Below are 25,543 nucleotides of genomic sequence, written 5' to 3'. Positions count from 1 at the left end.
TGTGTGTGTGTGTGTGTGTGTGTGTGTGTATACACATATAGTAAAGCCTTGGTTTGCGAGCATAATTCATTCTGGAAACATGTTTGTAATCCAAAGCACTTGTATATCAAAGTGAATTTCCCAATAAAAAATAGTGGAAACTCAGACGATTCGTTCCACAACCCTAAAATATTCATATAAAAATTATTACAATAGCGTAAGATTCCTCAAAATAATACAAAATACAAAGAAAAACAACCTGCACTTACCTGGAAAACCTGTGTGGCTGGTGTGAGGGAGACAAGAGAAGGGAGGGTTACTGTGAAGGACGACTTTTCACCATCACTAACAGAATCACTGCTCTCTATTGGTTCAATGGAATCTTTTTCTGTGCAACTTTAACAAGGAACCTATCCAATGACACTTGCCTTTGTCTCCTTCTGAGGATTTTGCAGAAAAGTGACATTGCATTGACGATCACCCCCAATCCCGCAGAGGGAGACAGAGACAGAGACAGAGACAGAGAGAGAGAGACAGAGAGAGAGAGAGAGAGAACCATTGGCTCAGTTGTGATCATGTGACATTCCACGTCACGTACCACTCGTATTGCAAGACACCTTTCCTTTATCGAGTTAAAATGTATTAGAAATGTTTGCTCGTCTTGCGGAACGCTCACAGAACAAGTTACTCGCGATCCAAGGTGTCACTGAACATGTACGCACACACCACATACAAGGGAATATGATTCCGCCACGTGTGACAACGTGGATGGACCCTGAGAGCATTATACAGCAAGTGAAATGAGGCAGACGGAGAAAAGCAAACACCGTACGATCTCACTTACCGTGGAATCTTAAAAATAAAGAAACTAGCTCGTGGGTACGGAGAACAGACTGGCTGCTGCAGGCAGGGAGGGGTGGGGCGCGGAGTCCGGTGAAGGCGGTCAAAAGGACCAACTCCAGTAATGAGTAAGTCGGTCCCGGGGGTGGGCGCACGGTGAGGGACTAGTTGACGACACTCTAGTGCGCACTCCCCAGCTGCTAAGAGAGTAGATCTTGGACGACCTCATCACAAGACACAAAACAAAGCGCGTGTGTCACTGGGCGTAGTGACGGTGCGAGCAGACTTACCGTGGGGACCGTGGGGATCCCTGCACAATACGTGCACCCAAGCGCACTTTAATACAGCGTTACACGTCCATCATATCCAAAAAGAAAAGCGGGGAAAACATTTTAAAGTAAACTTAAAAACTAGATAATCTACATAATGCACTCAGCCCCGGCCTGGTACCTAAACACTAAATGGTCAACGTCCTCATCACCATCGTCCTCACCGTCCTGTGCCCACATGTTTACACGGGGACGGTGAGGGTAAAAGCCAAGGAATGACCCCGCGGCCCACGTACCCCACCCGCAAGGGGGGCCGGCCTGACGCAAGTCTCTGGGCGGGGCCTCCCGCTCCCTGTCCGTCTCCGCCCACGCTCCAAGCGCTCCACGCGCGCTCTCCGCGCTCTGTACACACAGCACTCTGCACACACACAGTCTGCACACATACAGCACACTCTCCGCACACTCTGCACACACACACGGCACTCACAGCACACACTCTCCACAAGCTACATGCACAGCACGTACTGCCCACAGTTAGCACACACCCTCTAGGCACACAGCATGAACACTCTTCCCACACTCCACATACTCTCAACACATTCAGCACACGCACACCATATACCCTCAACACACACCGGGCACGCACAGCTCGCAGCACACATACCACACACATAGCACGCTCCATCTGCACAGCACGCACACAGCCGATACCCCCAGTACACGCGGCGCACAGGGAACGCACACGCGCGCGCACACACCCGGCGCACGCACTCAACTGCGAGCCCATCTGGGCTTCCGCCTCCAGCATGAAATCAGCAGCTGACACCTCGGTTAGCGCACAGTTATTCCAGCAAAGAGAGGTCCAGCGACTCTATTCTCGTCAGTCACAGAAGAACGGGAGCCCACAGAATGTGCAAGTGCTAAAATGGAACACAGAACGTCTTCATTTCAAAACACGCTTTACTTGGTACGGCGTGAAGACGAAAGACGGGTGCTCGTCCGTATGACACCTGCGCGACGCGGGCTCTCAACGAGCCCGCCGCGGGAGGAAGCCGGCCGGTCCCCAGCCCCGAGGGGCTCCCTGGAGGGGCTCCCCAGGGGCGGTCTCTTGTGACCATCCCCAACTTCTTTCCTTTCTGCTTCTCCGCACCGGGACCACGAGAGCACCTCTCACCTGTCCTCACCGCGCACTTGGGCAGAAGCGCTCCACCCCATCCGCGCACAAGACAGAGTAAGCTCTCGCCGGAGACCGACAGCCCGTGTGCAGCCCGTGTGCGGCGGAAATGACAGGCTCTGGGGTGCAGGGCGCCTCCCCGGCTCCTCTCCTCAGCTGGCGCACCGCCTGACGGCGATCTCGGTGATTCCGCCCCGGCCTCCCGCGTGCCCCGCTCTTCCAGGGTCTCAGCCGTCATCTCAAAATTATGGTCTCCCACGGAGAGGCCTTAAAAGAATTCTTCTCCAAGGAAAACCTACTTCCTCCCTGAGTTTATTTTCATAAGATAGCCATTTAAACTCAAAAATGCAATTTTCTAATTCGACGCAGAGATAACTGGTAAACGGCAGCTTTGAACAGAAGCCATGGCATCCTGGTCCACGGCTTCCAGAAAGCCCTCGGCTGGAGGCTCAGGAGAGCCCCAGGAATCGACCAGTGCAGCGTCCTCGTTCCAGACAATGGGGAAGGTGACACACCTGGAACCAGGCAGGCTGAGGACACCGCCCACCAGGCTCCCCCGCGCGGAACAGAAGGAACAGAAGCCAGTCTGTTTACTTCTCAGGGGTGAAAATCTCAACCAAGCCCCACAGACATATGGGCCCTGTCTCGTAGAGTCCCCATCCACGCCCAAAGGACACCGGTTCCTCTTAAAAACAAAGTGTCCTCACAGGCAATTATCCACAGTGCCCAAACCGCGAGGGGTGTCCCAACACCCGACGCCAGAGTGGCCCACATCAGGGTGAGGCCCGGCCTACTCCTCATTCCCCTCCTGCTCTCCGCGGTGCCACGGCCTCAGAGCCTGCACAGCGCTCGGACCGTGCACACGTGGAAAGGATCCTGACTCGGTTTCGGAAGCACGCTAACCGAACAGGCCACGTCAGCACTGCCTCCGCGTCTGCCCCGTGGGCCACGGCTCTAGAGCCTGGTACCCGGACTCTCGTCTTTCAGTCCTCAACTTTCAGCGCTACGTCTCAAGCGCAACAGAAAATCAATCATTCACGATAATTTTAAAATCTGGAGAACACATGTCCACAACTGGAAACCCCTCCTAAATTGATTTGTGACCTCGGGACAAACTAGGAGCATATAAGCCCTTCTGTGCATCGAACTCCAACTTAACAGACAGGCTGTCTGCAACAGTGGGAGGTGCCACCCGGAGCCAGAATCCAGGGCCCAAAACAAGTGACACCCAGGAAGTGATCCGTGCCACAGCCTGTTACCGTAGGGGCTGCTGACGATGCAGGGACAGCGTGGCTACAATGATTTTCATTAGTTTAAACGCAGGTGCTCACAGTCCCCATACCCAGTCTGTAAGTAGCAGACGTCACCAACATGCAGGAACAATGAATCCTACATAACCTCTGACTCTGGGAATTCAGACACTAGCAGAGAAGCTAAATCACACCATGGCTCCTTTCTACTAAAACTCCCTGGCCACCGAAGACCCCAGATAATCTCTCAGAATGATACACTCTCATCCCGTCGCTGCAAGGATTCCACACGGGCATGCCGGGAAGCCTGGAATGGAAATTGTGGGGCCAGAGAAACGCCCCCCCGGTCAGTGGGGCCCAGGGCCCGATCCCGGAGCAGTCTCTGATGCGCCACCATCGGTGATGCGGGAAGCATGTAGCCTCAAGGGGGAGAAAGGACCCCAGCAGCCCCTGCGTCTCAGGAGGCCCATCGCAGAGCCAATGCCCACGGGGCGCCTGGGCTCTTCCTGGGCCGTGTCACCTGAAGGGCCGTGCCCAACACCGTCCTCACGCCGAATTCAAGCCTTCGTGCCTCGGCGCACTGACCCTCTGAACGTGACACTGAGCCAAGTCTCCCCGTGCTCAGGCTTCCCGAAATAGAAGGGGACCGGCCTTTGCCAGAAACACTTTTCTCCCTGCGAAGAGTGCACTGACATTCGCCCTTAGAGGCAGGACAGGTGTGGCGGGAAGGTCTGCGATCTGCAGGGGCAAGGCCCAGGCACAGGGCACGGCGCCCACCCCCGGTTCCACCAGGGTTGGTCAGGTGACCTCTGTAAGTCTGTTTTCTCATCTGTGACATGGGGACAGGGACAGAAGGCGCCTCTCGTCTTGCAGGGGGTTAGAAACGATCCAGGAGAGAGCTCAGCGTGGTGCTCGGCACAGAGAATGTGCCAAGCATTAGCACACAGCAGGGATCGGTCTGCACACTCTCCCCAGATCCCGAGTCAAGGCCTGAACATGAAAGAAAACTAGACGAACAGCACTAGGGCCAGAGCAAGACAGAACAACGTTAACAAGTTCCATAATGACACCATCACAGACACTGCAATTCTCAGGGCAGTCCAGGTACATCCTGTGAGTGCCAACAGCTCCGTGGAGTCGAGGAAGGAGCAACTCTCCCCGTTCTACGGATGAGGAAACAGAGGCTCAGAGACCGTAAACAGCCCCGCTGACGTGCTGACGGGGGGACCACACGCACGTGAGCTCATGAGTCACTGCTCTTGGAACCATTTCCAGCTTCTCCGCCTCCCGAAGGTGCAGCCAAGCCAAAGTGGAGACAGCATCTATTTCCAAGGGTTTACACTGACTCTTTGAGGAGGTTTCAGAGATTCTTCCAGAGGACACTGTCCTCAGCCGGACTGCTCCAGCCTCACAGCCATCCGCACCCTGTCGTGCTGGCCCCGCTGAGCCGTGAGCCCGGCTGGAGGGTGGGGTGGTGGGAGGAGGGAGCTTTCGTGAGGAGGCGTTTCCAAGGGTAAGCGGGAGCTCAGGATGTGTGGGAGGGAGGAAGAGCACAGGCAGGTGAAGCATGGGAAGGCAGAGGCTCGGTGGGGGACACTGGGGGGACATGCCGAGATGCCCCCTCTAAAGGGCACCTGCACCTGGGTCCCCACTGCCCACTGACACAGGTCCCCCAGCACCTGGGGTCTGGCCCTGCTCCCTGCTGCATCCGGGGCCTTGAGGGCTGAGAGAGTCCCTCTGGGAGCCTGGGGTCGGGGGTCAGGGGTCAGGGATCAGGGAACTGAGCTCAGTACCGGCCCAGGTAAGAACACCCGACCACCTGGGGCACCTCAGTGAGATGCTGGCAGGGAGCCCGATTCTGCCACGTGCTTTTCGAGCAAGGTCTTCGTATCTGTGACGGTATCTAGAACACCGTCTGCAAAGTGCAGGGAAGCTTGTAAATCGGCTGAGGACACAGCCAACCGGGACCCGGGGCGGGGGGGGGGGGGGGGGGGGGGAGACAACCAGAGTGACAGGAGGACGCTGGTGCCCCCTGCTGCCCAAGGAGGGGCCCTGGCGCGTGCACACGCACGCGTACACACACCCCAGTGTAAGGGGACACACAAAAAGTACACACACTCACTGAGAAAACAAGGAAAGGAATGCAGCAAAGTCACAGTGTCTTTTTTTTTTTTTTTTTAGTTCTTTGTGTTTATTTTTGAGAGAAACAGACAGACAGACAGAGCCTGAGTGGCAGAGGATCAGGGAGAGAGGAATCCAAAGCAGGCTTCAGGCTCCGAGCTGTCAGCACAGAGCCCAGCTCAGTGCTCGGACCCACGAACCGTGAGATCGTGACCTGAGCCGAAGTCGGCTGAGCCCCCCAGGTGCCCCTGAAGTCACAGTGTCTTAAACGAGCCGCGTGCTCAGCTTCTAGGCAGCGCGGGCGCTCCTTCTCAGGGAACCTTCGAGCACGTGGGTGAGAGCGGGACTCTGAGGCAGGAGTCAGGACGCGCACGGGGCTCGTGCTCTCACGGAAGCATGTTGTCAAGTGCAGCCAGGAGGGGAAAGAGTCAAGGGAGTACCCACAGCGCCAAAGGCAGAGCGCCATGAGGAAGATACATCCCGAGTGTTGTCCCCGTGTGACCAGGACGCTCCAGGCCACGGCAACACCGCCCCTCCGGGGTGAGCGTCGGGGGGAGGACTGAAGGCGGTCCTCGTCTGCAGTGTGGCCCGCTGTCCCCCGAGGGGGCCCCACACCTACCGTCCGGGCTCTGCAGTACAACCTCCCTCCTCCCACGTGCCCTGGCTGTGCACACGTGGAAAGCTGTCCCCCATACTGACACATCCTCCCTGTGAAACTATCAGCAACGGAAGCTGGAGTTTTGCTCCCAGAAAAACAGAGAAAGACCCAGAAGAGCTCACTGTCATGCAAGTCTGCCCCCACCACCCACACTCCGAGGACACGGCTCCCTAACTGTCCCGGGTGAGCGCCACCATCACGTTGGCAGCAACCACAGATCCCTAGCGACGGTCCGTGACAGTCCACGCCCCTCGCTTGCTCCTACACGACACGGACGGAAGCCAGCAAGGGTGGGTGTGGCGTCCGGAAGCAGAGAAGAGGGAGTATTTACATCATGTTAGCCCACAGCCAGTCCACGGTCATTTGCTTGCACAGCGTGAAGAGAATGTAACTCTAGAGGCTTCTGCCTGCAGGTGGTGGCTACTCGGGCTGTACGAGCAGAGCTGCTGTCTGACACCGCTCCTGGGAAGGACGAGACAAGGTACGCAGAGAAGGTCCTCGTCTGCATGTTTTAAAATGAGCTGCGAGTCGATCCAATTCCGCACTTTCACTGACAAGGCCATTGTGATGTCCCAATGTGTGTGAGTGTGTGTGTGTGTGTGTGTGTGTGTGTGTGTGTGTGTGTGTGTGAGTGTGTGTGTGTGCACGCACACAGGAGTTCTACCACAGTGCAGACTTCCACCAATTCGAGAGGCAGTTCACATGCCGCACCACGTGCATGTAATTTAGACACAGTTGTTCACGACAAACACGATGCCCAGATGCTCCAGGAGAGGACACCGTGCCACGTGGGTTCCGTTTCCTGACACCGCACACGAGCCCACTTTTGCCTGGTCCCTTCCTCCTCCACCCAGTAAGATCCATGGGGAAGAGTTTCGGGACACGAGTGAAGGGGACGCAGACAACAGCTTTAAACCGGGACAATTCTCTGCTAGAAACAGGTCCCCCCAGCCCTGGGACCCGCACCACCTCTGCCCGTCGGCCCTCCCTCCCGCTCTCTGCCCCTCAGCGGCCCCTCCACTGGCGGGAAGACTCAGGGCCTGGGGGCATGGCTCGGAGGCCCGCGGTCTCTCGATTGAAAGACGCTCCCGCTGCCCGGAATGTTGCGGAAACTGATGGGAACAGAAAGAGGAACCAAGCAGGGCACGGACATGCGCGTGAGGGGCAGCGAAGGGCAGGTGGGTCTCTGCGGTGTTGACACCCACGAGCCGGAAGACGACCACGACCGGGACACGTGGTGACACCTGCACAGAGCCCCCGACCAGCCCAGACGCTAAGGGGGGCAGCACGATACGAGACCGGCATCGCTGGAGGTCAAAGGGCAAGGTGCGGTTGCAGCCTTTAACCCAAGTCTGGGTCACCCTGGGCCTGAGCCACGCGTGACGCGCTGCGGTGCGGAAGCCTCACGACCGGTGGGGAGCTCAGAGCGGAGCCCGGCCCACGCGTGTCCACGTGCAAGGACGCGCACGTGCACCCGCTCTGCAGCCTGCACCGGGCACGAAGCCCACAGGGCGAGCTTACACCCTGACTGAGCTGTTCCGGAGGCGTCGGACGGGAGCCGTCTGGGCCTCATGCCAGGAGCGGGACATGCGCGGACGAGCGGTGCGGATCAGGTGGGAGCCACGAAGGGCTTCGGAGCTCGAGGGGCTGGGGCCGCGCGGGGAGGAGGGCAGGGAGAGCCGGAGAGCGTTCGCGGCATTTCTCGATGGCAATGAGCGCGCCCCGCCGGACCGAAACCTCGGAGACCTGCCTGTGGCGGGAGAGAGCTGAGCTCCCAGGACGGGGCCACGAACGCCACGAGAGAGGCTGACGGATGAGGCAAGCACGGCACAGAGGGGCTGGCCGCCAGCACGGAGCCGCGGCAGAGCAGGCCGGGCTTCCCGAGGCCCCGACCGCAAAGCGCCCCGCCCCCGCCCGCGGACAGCCGGGGCGAGGCCACCACCAACCTGGGGCTTAACCCGACAGCTGCTCACAGCCCAGCTGACGGCCAGCTCCCGTCTACACCCCGGACCTGGGACCCAGTTCTGCCAGGAAGAGGACCCGACACCCGGGGCGCAGGCCTGAGGCCCCGACAGAGAACCAGCGAGGCCGAGTCGCCTCGCGACCATGGGGACGGTGCAGGGGACGACGTGCCGTGTCCGTGGCACCTTCCTGTGCAGCGCACAAAACCACAGGGGCCCGGGGACGTAAGTGCAGGCTGCCAGAATCCTGGGGAGGAGGACAGACTGCCCTGCACAGCCTGCTAGAGGACACAGGCACACACGAGATGCTGCCAGCGGAGGCCCAGACGGGGAACGTTCTGGAAAGAGGAGGGAGGGGCCTCGTCACGAGGCAGCAGAAACCCAGTGCTGCCGCAGCAGACACGGAAACGGCATGGTGGGCTGTGCATGCCGGAGCCCCGGGAGCGCACGGCAGCCCGGCCTGTGTCTTGTTGCCGACTCTGGAAGGGGAGAGAAGGAACCGAGGAAGGGCGGCCACAATAGCACAAAGGAAGCCCGATCGGTGGCCGTGAGCACTCGACCCCTCCAGGAGGAGCAGTGGCTAACCTCACAAGTCTCGCCGTCAGGAAAGCATGGCAAAGGGCTCGGGTGGGCCGCCCCACGCTCGCCACGTCCAGAGGGCAACAGGCCAGAGCACAGGGACAGGAGGGGTCCATTCAGGAGGCTGGAGGGTGCAAGGACAGGGTGCGGGCTCCTGCCACCCCTGCAGGTCCCTGGCAGAGAAGGGACCGTCTCAGGGCGGCCTGTGCACACGGCTTGGTCTGACGGACTGCGGAACCCAGCTCACCTGCCAGCTTGCACCAGACGCAGGGATGGGCTGGCGCTGGTCCCCGGCCCACGTGCCCGCGGCTCCACCAAGCCGGGAGGACAGCCGGGGCGCAGGCCCAAGAGCCTGCGGGGCAGAGACAGACGGGGCGCCGGGCCGAACCCACCCCGGACCCTCCAGTGGCGTCTGCCTTTAGGAACAGCGGTGGCCAGCAGCTGCTTTGAGCCCCCACCCTCCCGTGTGGACAAAACGTCAACAGCTGTTACCCCACACCTGTGACAGGCAGATGACGTCACAGCTCCACGGGCCACAGATGGAGGGGAACGTGGCTCAGGCGCTGACCCGACAGCAGATTACACCCAGAAGCCACACGCACGCCCAGAACTGACCCTGCACCGGTGCCCGTGCCCCGGGCAGGGGCCGTCGTGGCCGAGGGCCTGAGGTGACAACCGGGCTCTGCCCAGGAGAGGGTCGTGGCCCCTGGGGCGGCAGGCACTGCTCACATACGCCAGGGGCGCGTGACGGCCACCACAGCGGGACACGTTTTTGCAGCCGGCTGCCCACGAGTGCAGGCAAGATCAACGCCCTGCTTCGAAGGGACAGCGTAAGGTGCAGGTGCCAGGACAGCACTCCCGCGACCCTGCTGCGTCTGACGGCAGGGGCACCGGGGCTCGGGAGGTAAAATCAAGGTCAGCTGAGCTTAAGTTAATCAGAAGGGGAACCGGTCCCCTTTTGAAAGTTGGTTTGAAGGTCGCTTTTCTTGAAGAGGACCACCTCTGTTTTCACTCGCAGAAACTTCTGGCGATGTCCAACCAAGGCAGGGTGCTCCGTAAGGGCGGGTGGAGGCAGAGGCACAATACCGGGTGGCAGGGGAACAACGGACCTGCAGCCACGTGCAGGGACAGCGGGCCTTACGTGGAATAGCACCGGGCCGTCACAGGGAACGCACTCTGACCGTGAACACCAAGTGCGCTGGGGCGTGGGGGCGCGGACGTAAGTACATCCCAAATGCGCTCCGGGAGGACTCCGGCTGTGACAGCCGGCTGACACAATGACTTTGGCCTGAGATACGGGAACAAGAAGGGGGCCCCAGCCCAACACTGAGGACGGGGAAGGAGGCAAGGTTGGAGTGGGCTCTGGGCGGCTGCTCTCAGCGGAATGAGGCAAGTCCAAGCTAAGAGTAAGAGATAAAGAACGCAAGGGGCTCGGGGGGAAAAGACCTTTCAGAAAGCAACCTTTTTGCCGCGAAGAAAAGAAGTGTTAGACACAGGTGCAAGTGAAGTCACACAGAAAGATCCCTACGGAGAACCCGTGGGAACAGACAATCTAAGCAGAGGTTTCTGGAAGCGGGGCGTCCCGGGAACCTGGCTGGGGACGGAAGAAGTCAGCCCCACACGCTAACATCCACGGCTGGGGCAGGAAGGAAGAAGGAGACAGAGTGTGGGGCACGAGGCCGTGGGGCGCTCACAAGTACCCAGCACGCCGCGTGAGCGAGGGAAGCGGTCTAGAGCATACGCAGCATGGAGCACCCCTCATTCTGGCTTACGGAGAAACACGGAACGTGAGCTTCTCCCCCAAAGCCGGAATCTGAACACCACTTCCTGACAGCGACAGAAGGGACAACGGAGACGACGCGTGGCCGGCTGGGCGTCACAGACGTCTGGATGGACACAGACGTCGAAGGCCCCAGAGACGGGAGCGGCAAACAGCAGACCGGGCGGAAGCCGGTCGAGGAGCACGGACACCCGACACGCGTGTGTGCTGTGCGTGGGGAAGGCGTCACTGAAGACGACCGTCCTGCCCTCTCCTCACCCTTTAACGGGCGTCGCACGCGAGCAACGAGGCACAAACCGGCTGCCCTTAGGAGCACACCGACCTCTGCCCCTCGAGGACCCCCCGTACGTCCCTGCCCAGCCCTGAGGGGTCACAGTGCCGGGACGGGCCGGGATTCTGGGTCCTATTAACCGCGGCAAGCATCCACCTGCAGAAACACAACTTCTCTGTGAGCGCAGCACCCTGACCGATCATCACGTCTCGTAAACCGTGCGCTGACCCCCGGGCGACGTGAGGCCCAGCTCGCGGATGCGTGGAGCTGCCTGAGAATACTCACGTTTGTTGTAGCAGGTGGCCAGCACACCTTTGTCCGCAGGACTGGCACTGATGTGCCAGATCTCACCCACTTGATGGAGGAGGACATTCTTGTTGATAATGTTGTTTTCGTCATCAAAATCGATGATGTGGATCTGCAAGTACAATAAAGGAGCACATGAGCACCTCCCCTGTCCCTTAACTGAACACAGCAGTCCCAACTAATCAAATGCAGCTTTACCCCTGCAATTCACTGCTGCTCTCACCACGCTGGGAGCACACACTTCTGGGAGTCCACCTGACTGTGCTTGCTCGAAAGACAAGTCTGAAACGCCTGCAGAGGATCTTTAAGATTGCAAGCTATGTAACGCTGCCCCATCATTTCCAGTCCTAAAGACACAAGACACCTAAAGCTCTGTCCCCAAGTGGCTCCATTGGCCAGCATCAGGCCCAGAGCTGTCAGGGGTTCCGCCAATGAGCCTCGAACCCTGCACGTGGCTTAGTGGAGGGGACGGGGCACAGGGAGCCATTGCCTGGGCAGAGCTGAGACGCCCACACCGTGCTCACGCCCGAGGGGGCAGCCACGGGGGTGAGAAGGGGCGAGATGGCGTGACACGTTCGCACACCTTACACGCCCCACAAAGGAGTCCAACAGCCATAACAATCACACGATATATACACACGAGAGTATTACATTTTAGCCACGAAAAGTTAAATCCGCTACCTCCGTGCTTTTCTGGATAAATTTTAGAGGAATAAAAGGATTTTCACGTTCACACTTTTATCAGTACCCATGTCAATGAGAAAAATAAAACATTTGTTGGAAAAATAAATTTACATGAAGAAGATATTCATGGGTCTTCGTGAAGATTTGCGTCCAGGAGCACTCACTGTGGCATCATCACGATGAAAAATTGTAAGTCACCTGATGTCTGGCGAAAGGGAATTGTTCACATAAATTGTAGTATCTGACTGTTAACGTAATACCGTGGAGCCATTCAGCACGCTACAAAGGACTATTTAGTGCCACGGAAAAGGGTCCGTAACATACAGTTAAGGGGAAAGAACGAACCAAGAACTGTGTGCGTGCTACGTGCAGCTTTCGTTTAAAGAGCAAGCACGCCCAAACCAGCAAAGAACCAGGAGGTGAGCAGCTTCCCCTGGGTGGGGGATAATGGCAGGTGTTCCTTTCCTTCTCTGCGGTTTGTTTGTGTGTTTAACTTCTTTTGTGTGTGATGAATATGTGTTACTTTGCAATCAGAACAAACATTAAACGCTGTTTTAAGAAATGTTTCCATGACATCCAAAAGCCTCCACTCTCTGTCCTTGTTCCAGAGAGCCTCGCTCTGTCCGTCGTGGCTTCCAGTCGCCCTGAGGGACAGCTCCGGACTCAGAATTCAAATCCCACCACCGACACCACAAGCCAGTGGGACCCCGTGCCTCAGTTTCTCACATGCACACAGAGGACAGAGGATCGTGGGAAACCAAAGCCATGCCCAGCCTGGCACAGTGAAGCCAGTGCCCGCTCGACCTGCCCCCCTCTTCTGGGGGAAGAGCTTAAAAATCAGTCCTGCTTTTTTTTATGTTTAAAACTACTTTCAGTAAGTTTCTCCTGCACTCAGCACAGTGCAGTTTTCATGGTGGGCTCAAAATTTACAGATTATATGTGTGTTAGATATGGGGCCACTATGATGTGTCACTTTTTAAAATTTTTTTTTTTAATGTCTATTTTTGAGAGAGAGGGAGACAGACAGAGCATAAACAGGGGAGGGGCAGAGAGAGAGGGAGACACAGAATCTGAAGCAGGCTCCAGGTTCCCAGCCGTCAGCACAGAGTCAAATGCGGGGCTCGAAGCCACAAACCGCGAGATCAGGACCTGAACCAAAGTCAGAGGCTTAACTGACTGAGCCACCCGGGCGCCCCAATGTGCCACTTCTTTTAAAAGGGAAGGTTTAGGGGCGCCTGGGTGGCACAGTCGGTTAAGCGTCCGACTTCAGCCAGGTCACAATCTCGCGGTCCGTGAGTTCGAGCCCCGCATCGGGCTCTGTGCTGACCGCTCAGAGCCTGGAGCCTGTTTCTGATTCTGTGTCTCCCTCTCTCTCTGCCCCTCCCCCGTTCATGCTCTGTCTCTCTCTGTCCCAAAAATAAATAAATGTTGAAAAAAAAAATTTTATTTTTTATTTTTTATTTTTTGAAAAAAAAAATTTTAAAGCGAAGGTTTATCGTACTTTCTCCTTTCCACACGCGAGGGAATTTTACCTATAAACATCTTCTCCCTCCGTGGATACGTTACACATTCAAAAAGCTATTGATACTTATTAATTAAGTCATTACTGAGAAAAATCTCAGGCAGCACTTAGTAAAGTTGAACACGTATGTGGCCTACGATCCGGTAGTCTACGGCTCGGTCTGCGCCCCACAGACACCCAGACAAAAGACACCCACCAGAGTGCCCACCGCGGCCTCACTCACGAGAGCCAACAACGGGACACAGCCCAGATGTCCGTGCCCAGAAGGGGGCACGGAAGTGGTGGCGTATTCACCAAACGGGCTGTGGGCACTGGAGAAGATGGCGGTGGCGGTCCCGTGGGTACGGGGTGGGGGTGGGGGTGTGCCCGAGTGGCAAGAGGCATCCGGCTGGAAGGCTACACCTTACAGACGAATCCTCTAAAGTGAGTAGAGGCACAAAATTCTAAAGGGAGAAAAGTTCATTAGTATATCCACTGACTTACTTTTTTCAAGTTTATGTATTGGTTTGAGGGAGAGAAAGCTCCAGTGGGGGAGGGGCAGAGAGAGAGGGAGGGAGACACAGAATCCGAGGCAGGCTCCAGGCTCTGAACTATAAGCACAGAGCCCGACTCGGGGCTCGAACTCACAAACTCATAGATCATGACCTCAGCTGAAGTTGAGTGCTTAACCGACTGAGCCACCCAGTCGCCCCTGTATCTGATGACTTAAAAATTTTGAAGTAAGAATTCCGTGATGCCAACTGAGTGGTGACAACCCATACCGGCAGGGCTGTGGGAAAATCAATGCATGTCGTACATCTGAAGAATTCTTTCAAAAGATGTATTACAAAATGTTAATAGGAACTATACAAATGTTGCAATTGAAATAATTTGATTTCTTGAACTCTATCTCAAAGAATAAATGAACAAAAATTATGGAGCATCATGTAGCTTTAACATGATAAATGGGGTGCCTGGGGGGCCCAGTCCGTTGAGTGTCTGACTTCAGCTCCGGTCATGATCTCACAGCTCATGAGTTCAAGCCCCGCACCGGGCTCGGTGCTCACAGCTCAGAGCCTGGAGCCTGCTTCGGATTCTGTGTCTCCCTCTCTCTCTGCCCTCCCCCCCCCCCACCTCGAGTTCTGTCTCTCTCTCTCAAAAATAAACATTTAAAAAAAATTTTTTTTAGTCATGATAAAGAGCAATTATAAATACCAAAAATGTTATGAAAGCATTAAATGTTACAAGCAGAAGAGAAAATGGCATGCAATTATATAAAAGTCACATGTGAACACAGACTAAAACGCAATATACAAAATCAGGAATAATTTTTGTGTTGTTAGGGTGAACGGGAATTTTTTTTCTCCATTAACACTGAAACATGAATGAACGCACGCACCTGCACTATTTCCTGTTCTCTAATCAATCCCTCTGCCGTGCACTAAAGCGCCAGGAGCCCCTTGCAGTGAGACCACCAGAGCTCTGGCTTCAGAATTCCTGTTTGCTGGCTCAGCTGACCCCTCCCCCCCAAGAAAGCCCACGAATCCGCCCCACGCCGGCTCCCGGCGCCCCGTGTGCTGGCCTTCTCCCCTTCTGCCCAGCACTTGTGGCCGCCCGGCTCTCCTGCCCAGGCCACCTCACCCGCTGCTACAGGTCCTTCTCATCTGGGGAAGGGTCTTCCCTCCCGGCAGCTCTCCGGAACGCTCTTTTCTCCCGGTGCGGACACGAGGCACATGCTGTCCACGGGCTCCAACGCTTGAGCAAAGTTGGCTCCAGGCTCCTTTCTGCACTTCCGGGCACACGGACGCAGCAGGGAGGAGGCACGAGCCCATCTCTCCCGATCTGACACGCCGTAATACTACAGCCCTTAACCTTCATCTTCAAGCTCGATGGTCCTAAGACCCTTCCACGTATCCTCATTTATAGTGGGTTCACAGGCAGGCCCAAAGGATACATCTTCACGGAATGTTTTAATCTGGGTATGTTCAGAAAGAACACTTGAGACATCACCCCCGTAAACAAGTAAAGTAGTAATGGCTAATACGTACAATGCGCCCGGCGCTGTGCTCTTTCCACAGGATCCTTAAAAGAGCCGTATGTGATTATTAGCCACCATCCACAGGTGAAGAAGCCCAGGTCTTGAAGTAGTGTGTCACATCCAGTTAGAAACAGGATTCCAGACCATGGCTCCGAACCCCCATTCTATCCAGGGTGCTTGGAGCGCCGCGCCCTCCCCAGGGCTCTGCACCGCAGCAGGTGAGCAAGGACGAGCCCCTGACGTCAGAGAAGGAGACTGACTCTACCTTAAACGGTTTATTCTCAGGGCACCACCCTCTAGCCAGCTTACACTACTGGACTTAGAAAGAAACATTCTGTCGAATAGACATATGCAGCTACGGGCCAGTTACGAAAAATTACGGTGAAGAAAACACTATAATTGGTGAGTGCAAAAGATTATTGGAGCACAAAAGAAAGACCGATTAATAATTGGATACGAAGGTCAGGCAGACACGTGGCTGTCTGGGGAGTAAAATGCTACTTTAAAATCTTCATGAGTTTTCAAAATGTTTTAATGGCTAATAATGAAGATCACACTCATATATTTTGAATTACCATTGTTAAATTTTTTAAAGTTGGATTTACTAGTAGGGCTAAGGGCACAGACGACTCTCTACAAAAAGTTAGGCATGAGAGTTATAAAATTTATTAGAAAGCCCATAAAGATGATGCTAATCCTCCATCACTTTCCTAGAAGATCACGGTGTCCGTCTGAGCATGTGACTCCAAGCCAGGGCACTGTCTCTCCATTTCACCTCTCTGATTGAACTGAAGGTAAACAAACTCTTACAAATTTAAAAAAAAAAAAAAAAAAAAGAAGAAGAATTAAAAATATGGATAAAATCAGAACTAGAAAATGGAAAGCTCCCCTTAGGGAAAGTTGAGGATCCAACGGCTTCCCCGGGGCACGTCTCCCTGTCCCTGGCCGCAGCCCTCCCCAGGGGTGAGCTGAACCACCGTGATAAAAGACTCAGCTCGCCCGCCCACGGGGGACTTCACGCCACGGCCTCACGGGGACGGGTCCCGGCCACGCTGTCCTCAACAGGCTGCTTGGAACGCCGCAGGGGCCAGGACCTGGATTCGGGTCTCACACCACCGGTTTTCCTCGCTCTGGGCTCGAGAAGCCCTGCAAACTCCGCTTCCTCTGCTGCAGTCCGTCTGTCTTCAGGGTGAAATACTGAATGCAAAGGGGTCCGACCAGGAGGCCCGTGTTCCAGTTGTGACTCGGCCACTTCTGGCCGTTTAACTCTGAGGCAAGTCACTGACTTGTTCTGGGTTCTTGCTGCAGCGTAAGTGTATTTAGGAAGCTGGATCGCTAAGAATTCTTTGTTCGGACTGAAACATCTGTGGGTCCCTTAGCTAAGACCTTAAATGATTAAGTGGAAGTTGTTACCACAAGTGCTCCTGTGCCCATATGGCTGCCAGTTACCTGTCTGTGCTGACTCCCCTTCCTGCAGCAAAGAAGCCCCAGCACGTGAGGATCCTCTGTCCGTTCAGTGAAGCCCAAAGTATGCCTGGAAGCCCAGGAGGGAAAAAAAAAGACCCCACCTTCCACACCTCTTGGTGCCCAGGGAGGGCGTTTCTCGTACAAGCCGTGTCTTAGTCCATTCGGGCCGCTAGAACACAGAGCACAGACTGGGTGGCTTACAAACGAGGAATGTACTTTTCACGGCTCTAGGAACTGAAAGCCTGAGACCAGGGCACCAGCAAGGTCAGGTCCGCTGAGACCCTCTTCCTGGATCATTGAGGCCATCCTCTTGCCGTGTCCTCACGTGGCGGGCAGGGTAAGGAAGCGCTGTAGGTCAATCCCGTTCATGATGACTCCACTGTGATAACCTGAGCACCTTCCAGAGGCCCCACCTCCTCACGCCTGGACCGTGCAGGTTAGGGTACAACCTACAAACCTGGGGGAAGACACACACTCAGCCCACAGCAACTGGACAAGGTGGACGTCCTTCGCAGCATCTGCTGCAGGGGTGGGGAAACAGCTAGAACCTAACAGCTCACAAGAATACTACCAGCTAACTGTCTCTTTATTAGCACACTTTTACGTATAAATTCAAAACTAAAAAGCCATAAAGTAGGGGCACCTGGGTGGCTCAGTCAGTTGAGCATCCGACTTCAGCTCAGGTCATGCTCTCACAGTTCGTGAGTTCAAGCCCCGCGTCGGGCTCTGTGCTGACGGCTCGGAGCCTGGAGCCTGCTTCAGATTCTGTGCCTCCCTCTCTCTCCGCCCACCCCTGCTTGTATTCTGTCTCTCTCTGTCTTTCAAAAATCAACAAACATTAAAAAAAATTTTTTTTAATAAAAAATACATAAAGTAGAACTCTATCTTTTAAAAAGAAATTCCGGGGGCGCCTGGGTGGCTCAGTCAGTTGAGTGTCTGACTCTTGGTTTCAATCCAGGTCACGATCTCACAGTTTGTGGGATCGAGCCCCATGTTCGGCTGTGTGCTCACAGTGCAGAACCTGCTTGGGATTCCCTCTCTCTCTCTCTCTCTCTCTCTGCCCCTCCTCTGCTCATGTGCACTCGCTTGCCCTCTCTCTCTCTGAAAAATAAATGAATAAACCTTGAAATAAATAAATAAATAAATAAATAAATAAATAAATAAATAAATAGAACAGAAAATCTGAGGTGTAATCAGTACTGGGAAGAGGGGGTGGGGAGAGGCGGGTGGAAGAAGAGGGGAGGGGGAGGTATTCAGGTTTCAGTTAGTCTGGGGTGGGGCTGAGAGTCTCAATTTCTAACCAATGCCCAGGCCATTCTGAGGGTAGCCAAAGACAGAGCCTGCAGCCAGATGGGGCTCACAAACAAAGCTATCCTTAATCAAAATACAAATACAGAGCAATGGGGTTTACAAATTCAAAACGAAAGTTAAAACGGAAAAGGTCTATCCAGGGAAAGCAGCCACTGAGTGGTCCACCACCACCTCCCCCCCCCCACCCCTGCCCTCCCCTTCAGGGATCAGCCTTTCCACTGACCATGCTGAGAGAGGACAGGTCTGGGTCCTCTGTCACCCTGGCGCTCGTCCCCCAGCCACGTAAGAAATGGGAAGCTAGCAACAAGCAAAGAAAGTCTTTGGGCAAAGCACAGCACAAAGCAAACCCCTTGGGTCTGAAACCCCTTGTTGGGAGTCTGCCTAGACTTCCCCACTGGACAGCACAGGGCACACGGCCTCCGAGAGAAGGAACACCCCCTGCCCCCTGAAGGAGAGCCCCAGACCTGCCCATCTTGCTCCCAGCACCCAGCCCCGTGCAAAGCTAAGGGCAGAAAGCAAAGCAGCTCACCTGACAAAGAAGGCCAGCAACTGTGACAGCTCCCAAGGTTTTCAGAAAATGGCACAGCTGAATTAAGTAGGACAGACTCGAGACTGGCACTTTCTAGGGAACTAATGACCCCCTCCCCCAGGAGCTGATGGCCCGAGGCAAAGCCAGGGGCCATTAACCCTCACCAGCCAGTAAGCAGGAGTGGGGAGCAGCGCCACAGGCCAGGGGCCCCCAGCCCGGGCGTGGGCGGAGCGGCCTGACCTGAGGACACTGACAGCCCCGGCCTGCGCTGCAGTGTGGGTGTCTGCAGGGAGGCAACAGGGAGCCCTGAGGGCACGCACCCCTACTGGCCCCAGGGGACAGCGGAGGCTCCTGTGGAAGCGTGGAGGAGGGAGGACCGACCGCAGCTCTGCCTCGGCCACAGTCCGGCTCGGCCCCCGGGAAAGACCACACAACTGCCATGGGCCAGCGCCAGGTCTGTTCAGGCACGGGGTCAATGACACCTGTCCCCTGCGGCGGCAGGTGTGGGAGTCGCCCTGACCCGGCCTGCCCGGCTCTCCCACGTCCCCACGCTGGAAGCGTGTACCCTTCAGACGCTCGGTCCACGGGGAGTTCCTGGGGGAGGGGAAAGAACCCACCTGAGCGCCCCCCGTGCCAGCGCTTGGCCGGTGCCACGCAACACCCCACAGAAGGTGGCCGCGAACAGCACTGATCGTGCGGTTCAATGCGGAGCCACCAGGTGGGGAATCCCCATCCTCACTCTCCGGGAAGCACGCATAGTTCGGGTCACCCTCCGTCAGGAAATAAGCCTGGGGACCGGCTGCCGGAGGCTGGGGTGTATAGGGGCAACTGCTCATCCCTTCCGATGCGCTGGAAAACCGTGCCCGCCGGGGACGTGGGGGACGCCGGAGCCACCGAGCTCCCAGACGGCTGTGCGTGTCCCGGGATCCACCCCCCACCCCCACCCCACCCCCCCCCGCAGCTGGCCGCGGCCCCAGGGAACACATCCCACGTGGAGGAAGCATGTGGCGTGTGCAAGGAACCGTGCACGTCACACACAAGAGAAACACACGCGGCGCAGAAGAGGAACAGGCGTGCCACGCGTGGGAGGAAGCCCGGCGCGCGTGCGGGGGCGGGGGCGGGTCCAGCCCCGGGAAGGAGCCTGCGGCCAGGGCCAGTGACAGAGCACAGCACACCCTCCGGCCGCCAGCCTTGGCTCAGGCGCCTTCCCGTGGGGGAGGCTGCAGTGCCACGGGGAAGGGACCCCGCGTCCTGCTCTCTCCCAGGACCACGTGCCGCGGGCCCGGTTCCCCATCCCAGTGGAAGCTCAGCTGCAAGCACAGGTCTGTTAGCTCACTTGTGCCTCTGACACACAACATGGGGGGGGGGGGGGCTCATTAACATACAAAGTCAGCATTTGTTGAACTAAGGAGTGCAGACGGACGCCTTCCCCAGAAACAGAAAGGGAAGCACCAGCCTGTCACCCCAATCTTTTGGAGTCACACACCAAGTGCCACTGCGTGTGAAGCCTGGGAACAGGGCGTCATCGGACTCCTCATTCAGCCTTCCGTTCAGCCATGGCTACCAGACGAACTGAAGCCAGAGGCTGCAGCCTTCCCTAGCAGCTTGGCTAGGAAGTCCTGAAAGGAGGGGGACAGCAGGTGACACAGGGTTCTGCAAGACAGCACCCAAGGAGCCGTCGTAAACCAGCGATTCGGAAAAGGGTTCCAAAGAACTACATCCTCGATGCCATAAAATATAAGTTAAATATACAACTTTTCTGTGCCTACCACTGGAGAGCTAGGTCTCTCTAGGACTGATTATTAAGGACCAAAGTCATTCAGTACAAAAAGGTTTCTTTCCCTAGGTCCAAGGACTGATGCCTGTATTCCGGAAACCAGGACTGCGTGCTCAAGAAACTACCCTGATACCACAGGACACGCAAAGCTACAAACGACGTTTGTCCCGGGATGCCAGTCTCACCCGCCAACCCCGGGGACTCACAACTCACCGGACAGTGCTCCCCAAGAGGTGGTCCCAGAGCCTGACAGAGATGCACGTGCTGGGGCCCAACCCCAACGTGATTTGGCTCCAAAAAAGGATTTAAGATTAAAGTACTTCAAGTCACTTGGGGCTGATCCCTTCTTGGTGTCGTAACCAAATGGCATATAATTTTGGCTGAGAAAACCAGGTATAATGTAACCTATTCCCGTAACTTATGAATGCCTTCATTGCCTCATTGGTTTTTAACTCATTTAGCTTTTAATGGAAGCATCCCTCATTAGATAATAATAAAGTGTCCCCTATTCTCATAAAGTTAAAAAGCTGATAACTCCACCAAAAAGGTTAATGGGACAGCCTCGGAAGAGAGCGGAACTAAAAAGCAAGTAGGTGAGAAAAGATGCTTGGGGGCCTGGAGACAGAGCCAGCTGGAATTCTCTAACACCTGTCCTGTGACAAATTCCGCACAGTCGACCAGCAGACAGAAGCCACGAGTCTGCCTTCAGGCTCCCACCTGGCTCTGTCCCTCCGTCACCGCAGCCCCAGACGGCAGTGTCATTACGCGGGTTCCTCTTTCCCTGCAACATGGCCACTGGAAACTATTTTCGTAAATAAATCACTCGCATCTGACACTTTCCAAAAGTAACACACACACACACACATTCAGAAAAATGAAAATCAGAAAGACAATTTACCTCACAAATGCTCAGATCACCCAAAGGTAACCGTGGCTCCAATTTTGAGGCCTTTTGACTAGTTTCCCCCCGGTCTTTTTCTATGTAGAGATTCAGTTTTGTATTTTATCCACTACTTGTCTAATTGAGGTGTAACTGACATAACATTACATTAGGTTCAGGTATTCATAGAAGGATTTGGTATTCGTATCTATTGAAAAATCATCTACTTTCTTACCACCATAGTGATCACACAATATGTATGATTTTAACATTTCACTGAACCGTCTAACGAGTCTTAAGTTATGACGCTCATGAGGCGTTTATGACTTCGTGAGCGCAGCGCGTGACCTCTGCTCCACTGCGGGGAACCAGGCTCAGCAGGGTGGAATCATGTGAATCTGCCCCCATCCACCCTCACACGGGCACATTTTGATCGCTCCTAACTGTTTCACAATTATGTGCACCGCTGCAGTAACAGTCCTTGTATATAAAGCTTTTTCCATGTTTTGGAAAATATAAAAACATATTATAAAATATAAAAATATATAAATAATATAAACACTAATTTGTCAAGCTCTAGATACATGTCACCCAATCAGCTGCCTGATTTCAATGACTGAAAATGACTTTAAATGACTATGCCAATTCAAAATCCCTCATCGAGGCGCTTGGGTGGCTCAGTGTGTTAAGCATCCGACTTCAGCTCAGGTCACGATCTCACAGTTTGTGGGTTCGAGCCCCGTGTCGGGTTCTGTGCTGACAGCTCGGAGCCTGGAGTCTGCTTCCAGATCCTGCGTCTCCCCCTCTCTCTGCTCCTCCCCTGCTCGCACTGTGTTTCTCCCTCTCTTTCTCTCTCAAAAGTAAGTAAAAATTTAAAAATAAATAAATAATAAAATCTCTCATCGATAATATGACAGCGGCTATGTCACTACCCCCTGCCCAGCACCAAAGACCCTCCCGCAACTATGTTACAGCCACCTCCCATGTGTGACAGTGGTAACTGGGTGGAGACCCGGCACCATGTGACACGGCCTTTTGCGCATTTCCCAAGGATCCAGGACGGTGCACATCTTCACAACGTCCTCAGCACCTGTGAGGTACAGAAAGTAGACGGCTTGATCCCCATTTTGGTGATGAGGATAATGAAGCCCGGCAAGGTTAATCCGTTCGGTCAGGGTCGCAGGTGGACCGAACGCTGATCTGTGAGGATCCAACACTCCTTCTACGACAGTGGCCACAACAGCGGGGGCCACATCTTGCATCTCGTGTCCGCCTGCAGTCCGTGGCAGTGAGAGCCCAGAGCTCGAGGTTGAAACGGGACCGTGGCCTCATCCAGGCTCAGCCAGAACGAATGCTGTGAGCACGCGGCGGGGCCGTCCAGGGGCCCGCGTGGAAGCAGGGATGCCACCACGTGCCCTGGCCTGCTTCTCGACCCCTCACCTGGTGAACTCCGCATCACCACAGCCTAAACCACAGCGGTACCGCCACGGGAGTTTAAGTCATGGAGCTCAATTATTACATTTGGTTGGGTATTTAAATCCCAATGCAAGTTTTATTTTGTTTGTGTGGCATTAATTTTCTCAAATGGTGCTTGAAAAATCAAGAGCAAAATGGTTATAAAACTAAGAATAGGCTTAGTAATTAACATGTATACATTTGTCAAAAATAGTTACCTGATTATCATATTTAAGAGACTGCGTCCCAACCAAAAACCGAATGGCATCTGTTTCTGCAGTCTGAGGTGTCAGAGCACGTGCCTGCAGGGGGGAAGGAAAATGCACACACATTTATGAAGCTAGATGTAACGGTTAGATTAGAAAGCCAGTTACCTCCTGTACCGCCGCTGGAGTATCCATTCATACGAAGTGTCTGCAAGGCAACTTAGAAATATGTACGGACAGCCTTCAGCTTGTGCCTGCTTTGTGACACAACAATTCCACCTCAGATGTGTATATGGAAACAACTGTAGACGGGCACAAAAAAATAAGCAGTAAAGATGTAAGCGGTGTTTTTAATAAAAGCGCAATTTCCAACAGAAATAGATTGGTCGAACAAATCATCCTCTGACAACACAGCAGAAAACGGCTCCCAGCAATGGCAGAGCAGGTGGTTCAAACCACGTCTCCTGCAGAGGAAAACTGTACAAACTAAACGAAATACTCCGAATTTGTTTCAAGGCCCCCGGAAGCCAGCACAGCGATGAGTGAGTGCCAAGGTCTTGGAAATGAGGGAAGGTCAGAGAGGAAAGCCTGACCTCCAGCCCCCTTTCAGCTAGAGGCACCTGTCACTTTGGAAAGTGGGGTGAGCGGCCGATGTGGAGGAGAGTTTGTGACAGGCTCGTGGGGCCGAGGGTACACACACTGAGTACACAGGGAAGAGGTCGGCGAAACACTAAAGTTCTGGGTTGGGATCCCTTGGGGATCAGGCCAGGCGTGAAGGTGGACTAGAATGAGGTCAACCCGGACACACTACAATCTGGGTCATCTTAGTCCTCGATTGGATTTTCAGTGATCTGAGCAGGCTGGTGCTCCTGAGCTGGCCAGATACCTGCCAGAAGTAACAGTAAATCCTCTGGAGGAAGACAGACATCCAAAGTTTCTACAGTTTTTCTCACAATGTCAAACACTGAATCAAAAATAACTAGTCATACAATGAGTCAAAATCACATGATCAAAAGCCAAACAACAAACAACAGAAAGGGGCCTGTCGAGCATTCAGATGATCAGGTTCTCTGGGAAACAAGCTCTAAAGCGTCAAGTTTTATGCACAGATTTTGTGGGAGCATTCTCGGGAATGACGCCATGGAAGGGTGAAGGAAGCAGGACTGTGCAGAGGCAAAGAGGAACCTCAGTGCCACAGGGAGACTGGAGCTGGGACAGTCCCTCAGAGTGGAGCCAACATGGCCAGGCCCTTGTGCCGCCCAGTCCCCACCCCCATCCAGTAGGCTGTCCCTGGAGAAGGGTAGGACTTCGGTGAGATTAGGGCAAAGTGACTCTGTTCCACTGAGGGCGAACTCTAAAAGCAGGACCCACTGATTGCTCTCAGCCACCAACAATCCCAGAATCTGCTGGATTTTCTGACAAAGAAATCTGGGCAGTGCACCACAGCAGGAATCATAACACCTATGATTAATATGCTCAATAATTAAAATTAAGAACTCCAGGAGAAGAATCTGAGGCCTAGAGAGGAAAAGACTGTGTACAACTGGTAAATATTAGTGTTGTGACAAGTACTGCAGGCTTATGAATTCAAACCCAGATCTCTTTCAGCACAACCACTAACTGTGCCTACGTCAAGTCCCTGTTTCCCTGTAGCTCATGCTCGGATGCCGGTGGGAGGCAGAATAGTGGCCCCCAAAAATGTCCGCATCCCAATCCCCAGAACCTGTGCAGAGAGACTTTGCGGGTGCGATTAGGTTAAGGATCTTGAGATGGAGATTATCCTGAATCACCTAGTCACACGGGTCCTTACGAGCAGAAAGCCCTCCCTGGATGTCGTCAGACGGATGCGTCACAGAAGAGAGAACCGGAGAGGTGGCGGCACGAGGGGCGCAGGAAGCGTGCGAGGGCTGCAGACGGCTGGGAGCACGTGGGCAGCAGCCGCTGCAGGCTCTGGGGATGGAAGGAGCCCACGGAGCAGGGAGCACAGGAGCCTCCAGAAGCTGGAAGAAGCAAGGTCACAGACTCTCCCGAGCCTCCAGGAAGCAGTGCAGCCATACCAAGGCCTTGATTTTAGCCCAGTGAGGCCCCTGTTGGGCCCCCGAGCCATAAGGCAGAAAGAGCTGTTCCTCTGAACCATTGAGCTGGTGCTGACTCGTTACGGCAGCAACAGGAAACTGATTCACTACGTGGGCCACACACGGTTCACTACACGGGCCACCGTCCACACGCGGCTAGAAACAGACGTGACGCCCCACTCCCTCCTGTGTCACATCTAATCCCTGAATTTCTTGATTCATTCTTTTTAAAACGAGGTTAAGAGAAACACGGAAACCACTGTCCTGACCACCCAGTCTGTCTGGTTTTGATTTGGTCTCTGAGTATCGGTCACCAAAAGGCTTGGTGACAATTTCACGTCATGCTCCGTAGCACCTCTGTCCCCACCCCTCCTCACAAAGGCTTCCTGGCACAAAAATATCAACTACCAAAACACATTCCAGTAACACCAA

General features: G+C 54.8%; 1 protein-coding gene across 3 annotated transcripts in view; it reads right to left on the bottom strand.

Moving 5' to 3' along the window:
* EIPR1 (EARP complex and GARP complex interacting protein 1) overlaps window positions 1-25,543 on the bottom strand; it is a 121,295-nt gene that overhangs the window by 84,521 nt on the left and 11,231 nt on the right. Inside the window, exons 2-3 of one of the 3 annotated variants that reach the window (XM_011281345.4) lie at window positions 23,049-23,132; window positions 11,168-11,300 (exon numbers count right to left, since the gene is read on the bottom strand). The exons of 1 other annotated variant lie outside the window; for it this stretch is intronic. In XM_011281345.4, coding sequence (XP_011279647.1) covers window positions 11,168-11,300; window positions 23,049-23,132 — 217 coding nt within the window. The remainder of the gene's footprint in view (window positions 1-11,167; window positions 11,301-23,048; window positions 23,133-25,543) is intronic. One more of the 3 variants, XM_011281346.4, reaches the window with a different exon arrangement.

This window comes from Felis catus, chromosome A3, assembly GCF_018350175.1.
Source record: "Felis catus isolate Fca126 chromosome A3, F.catus_Fca126_mat1.0, whole genome shotgun sequence".
Classification (NCBI taxonomy): Eukaryota; Metazoa; Chordata; class Mammalia; order Carnivora; family Felidae; genus Felis; species Felis catus.
This window is presented reverse-complemented; position numbering and strand designations above follow the sequence as displayed.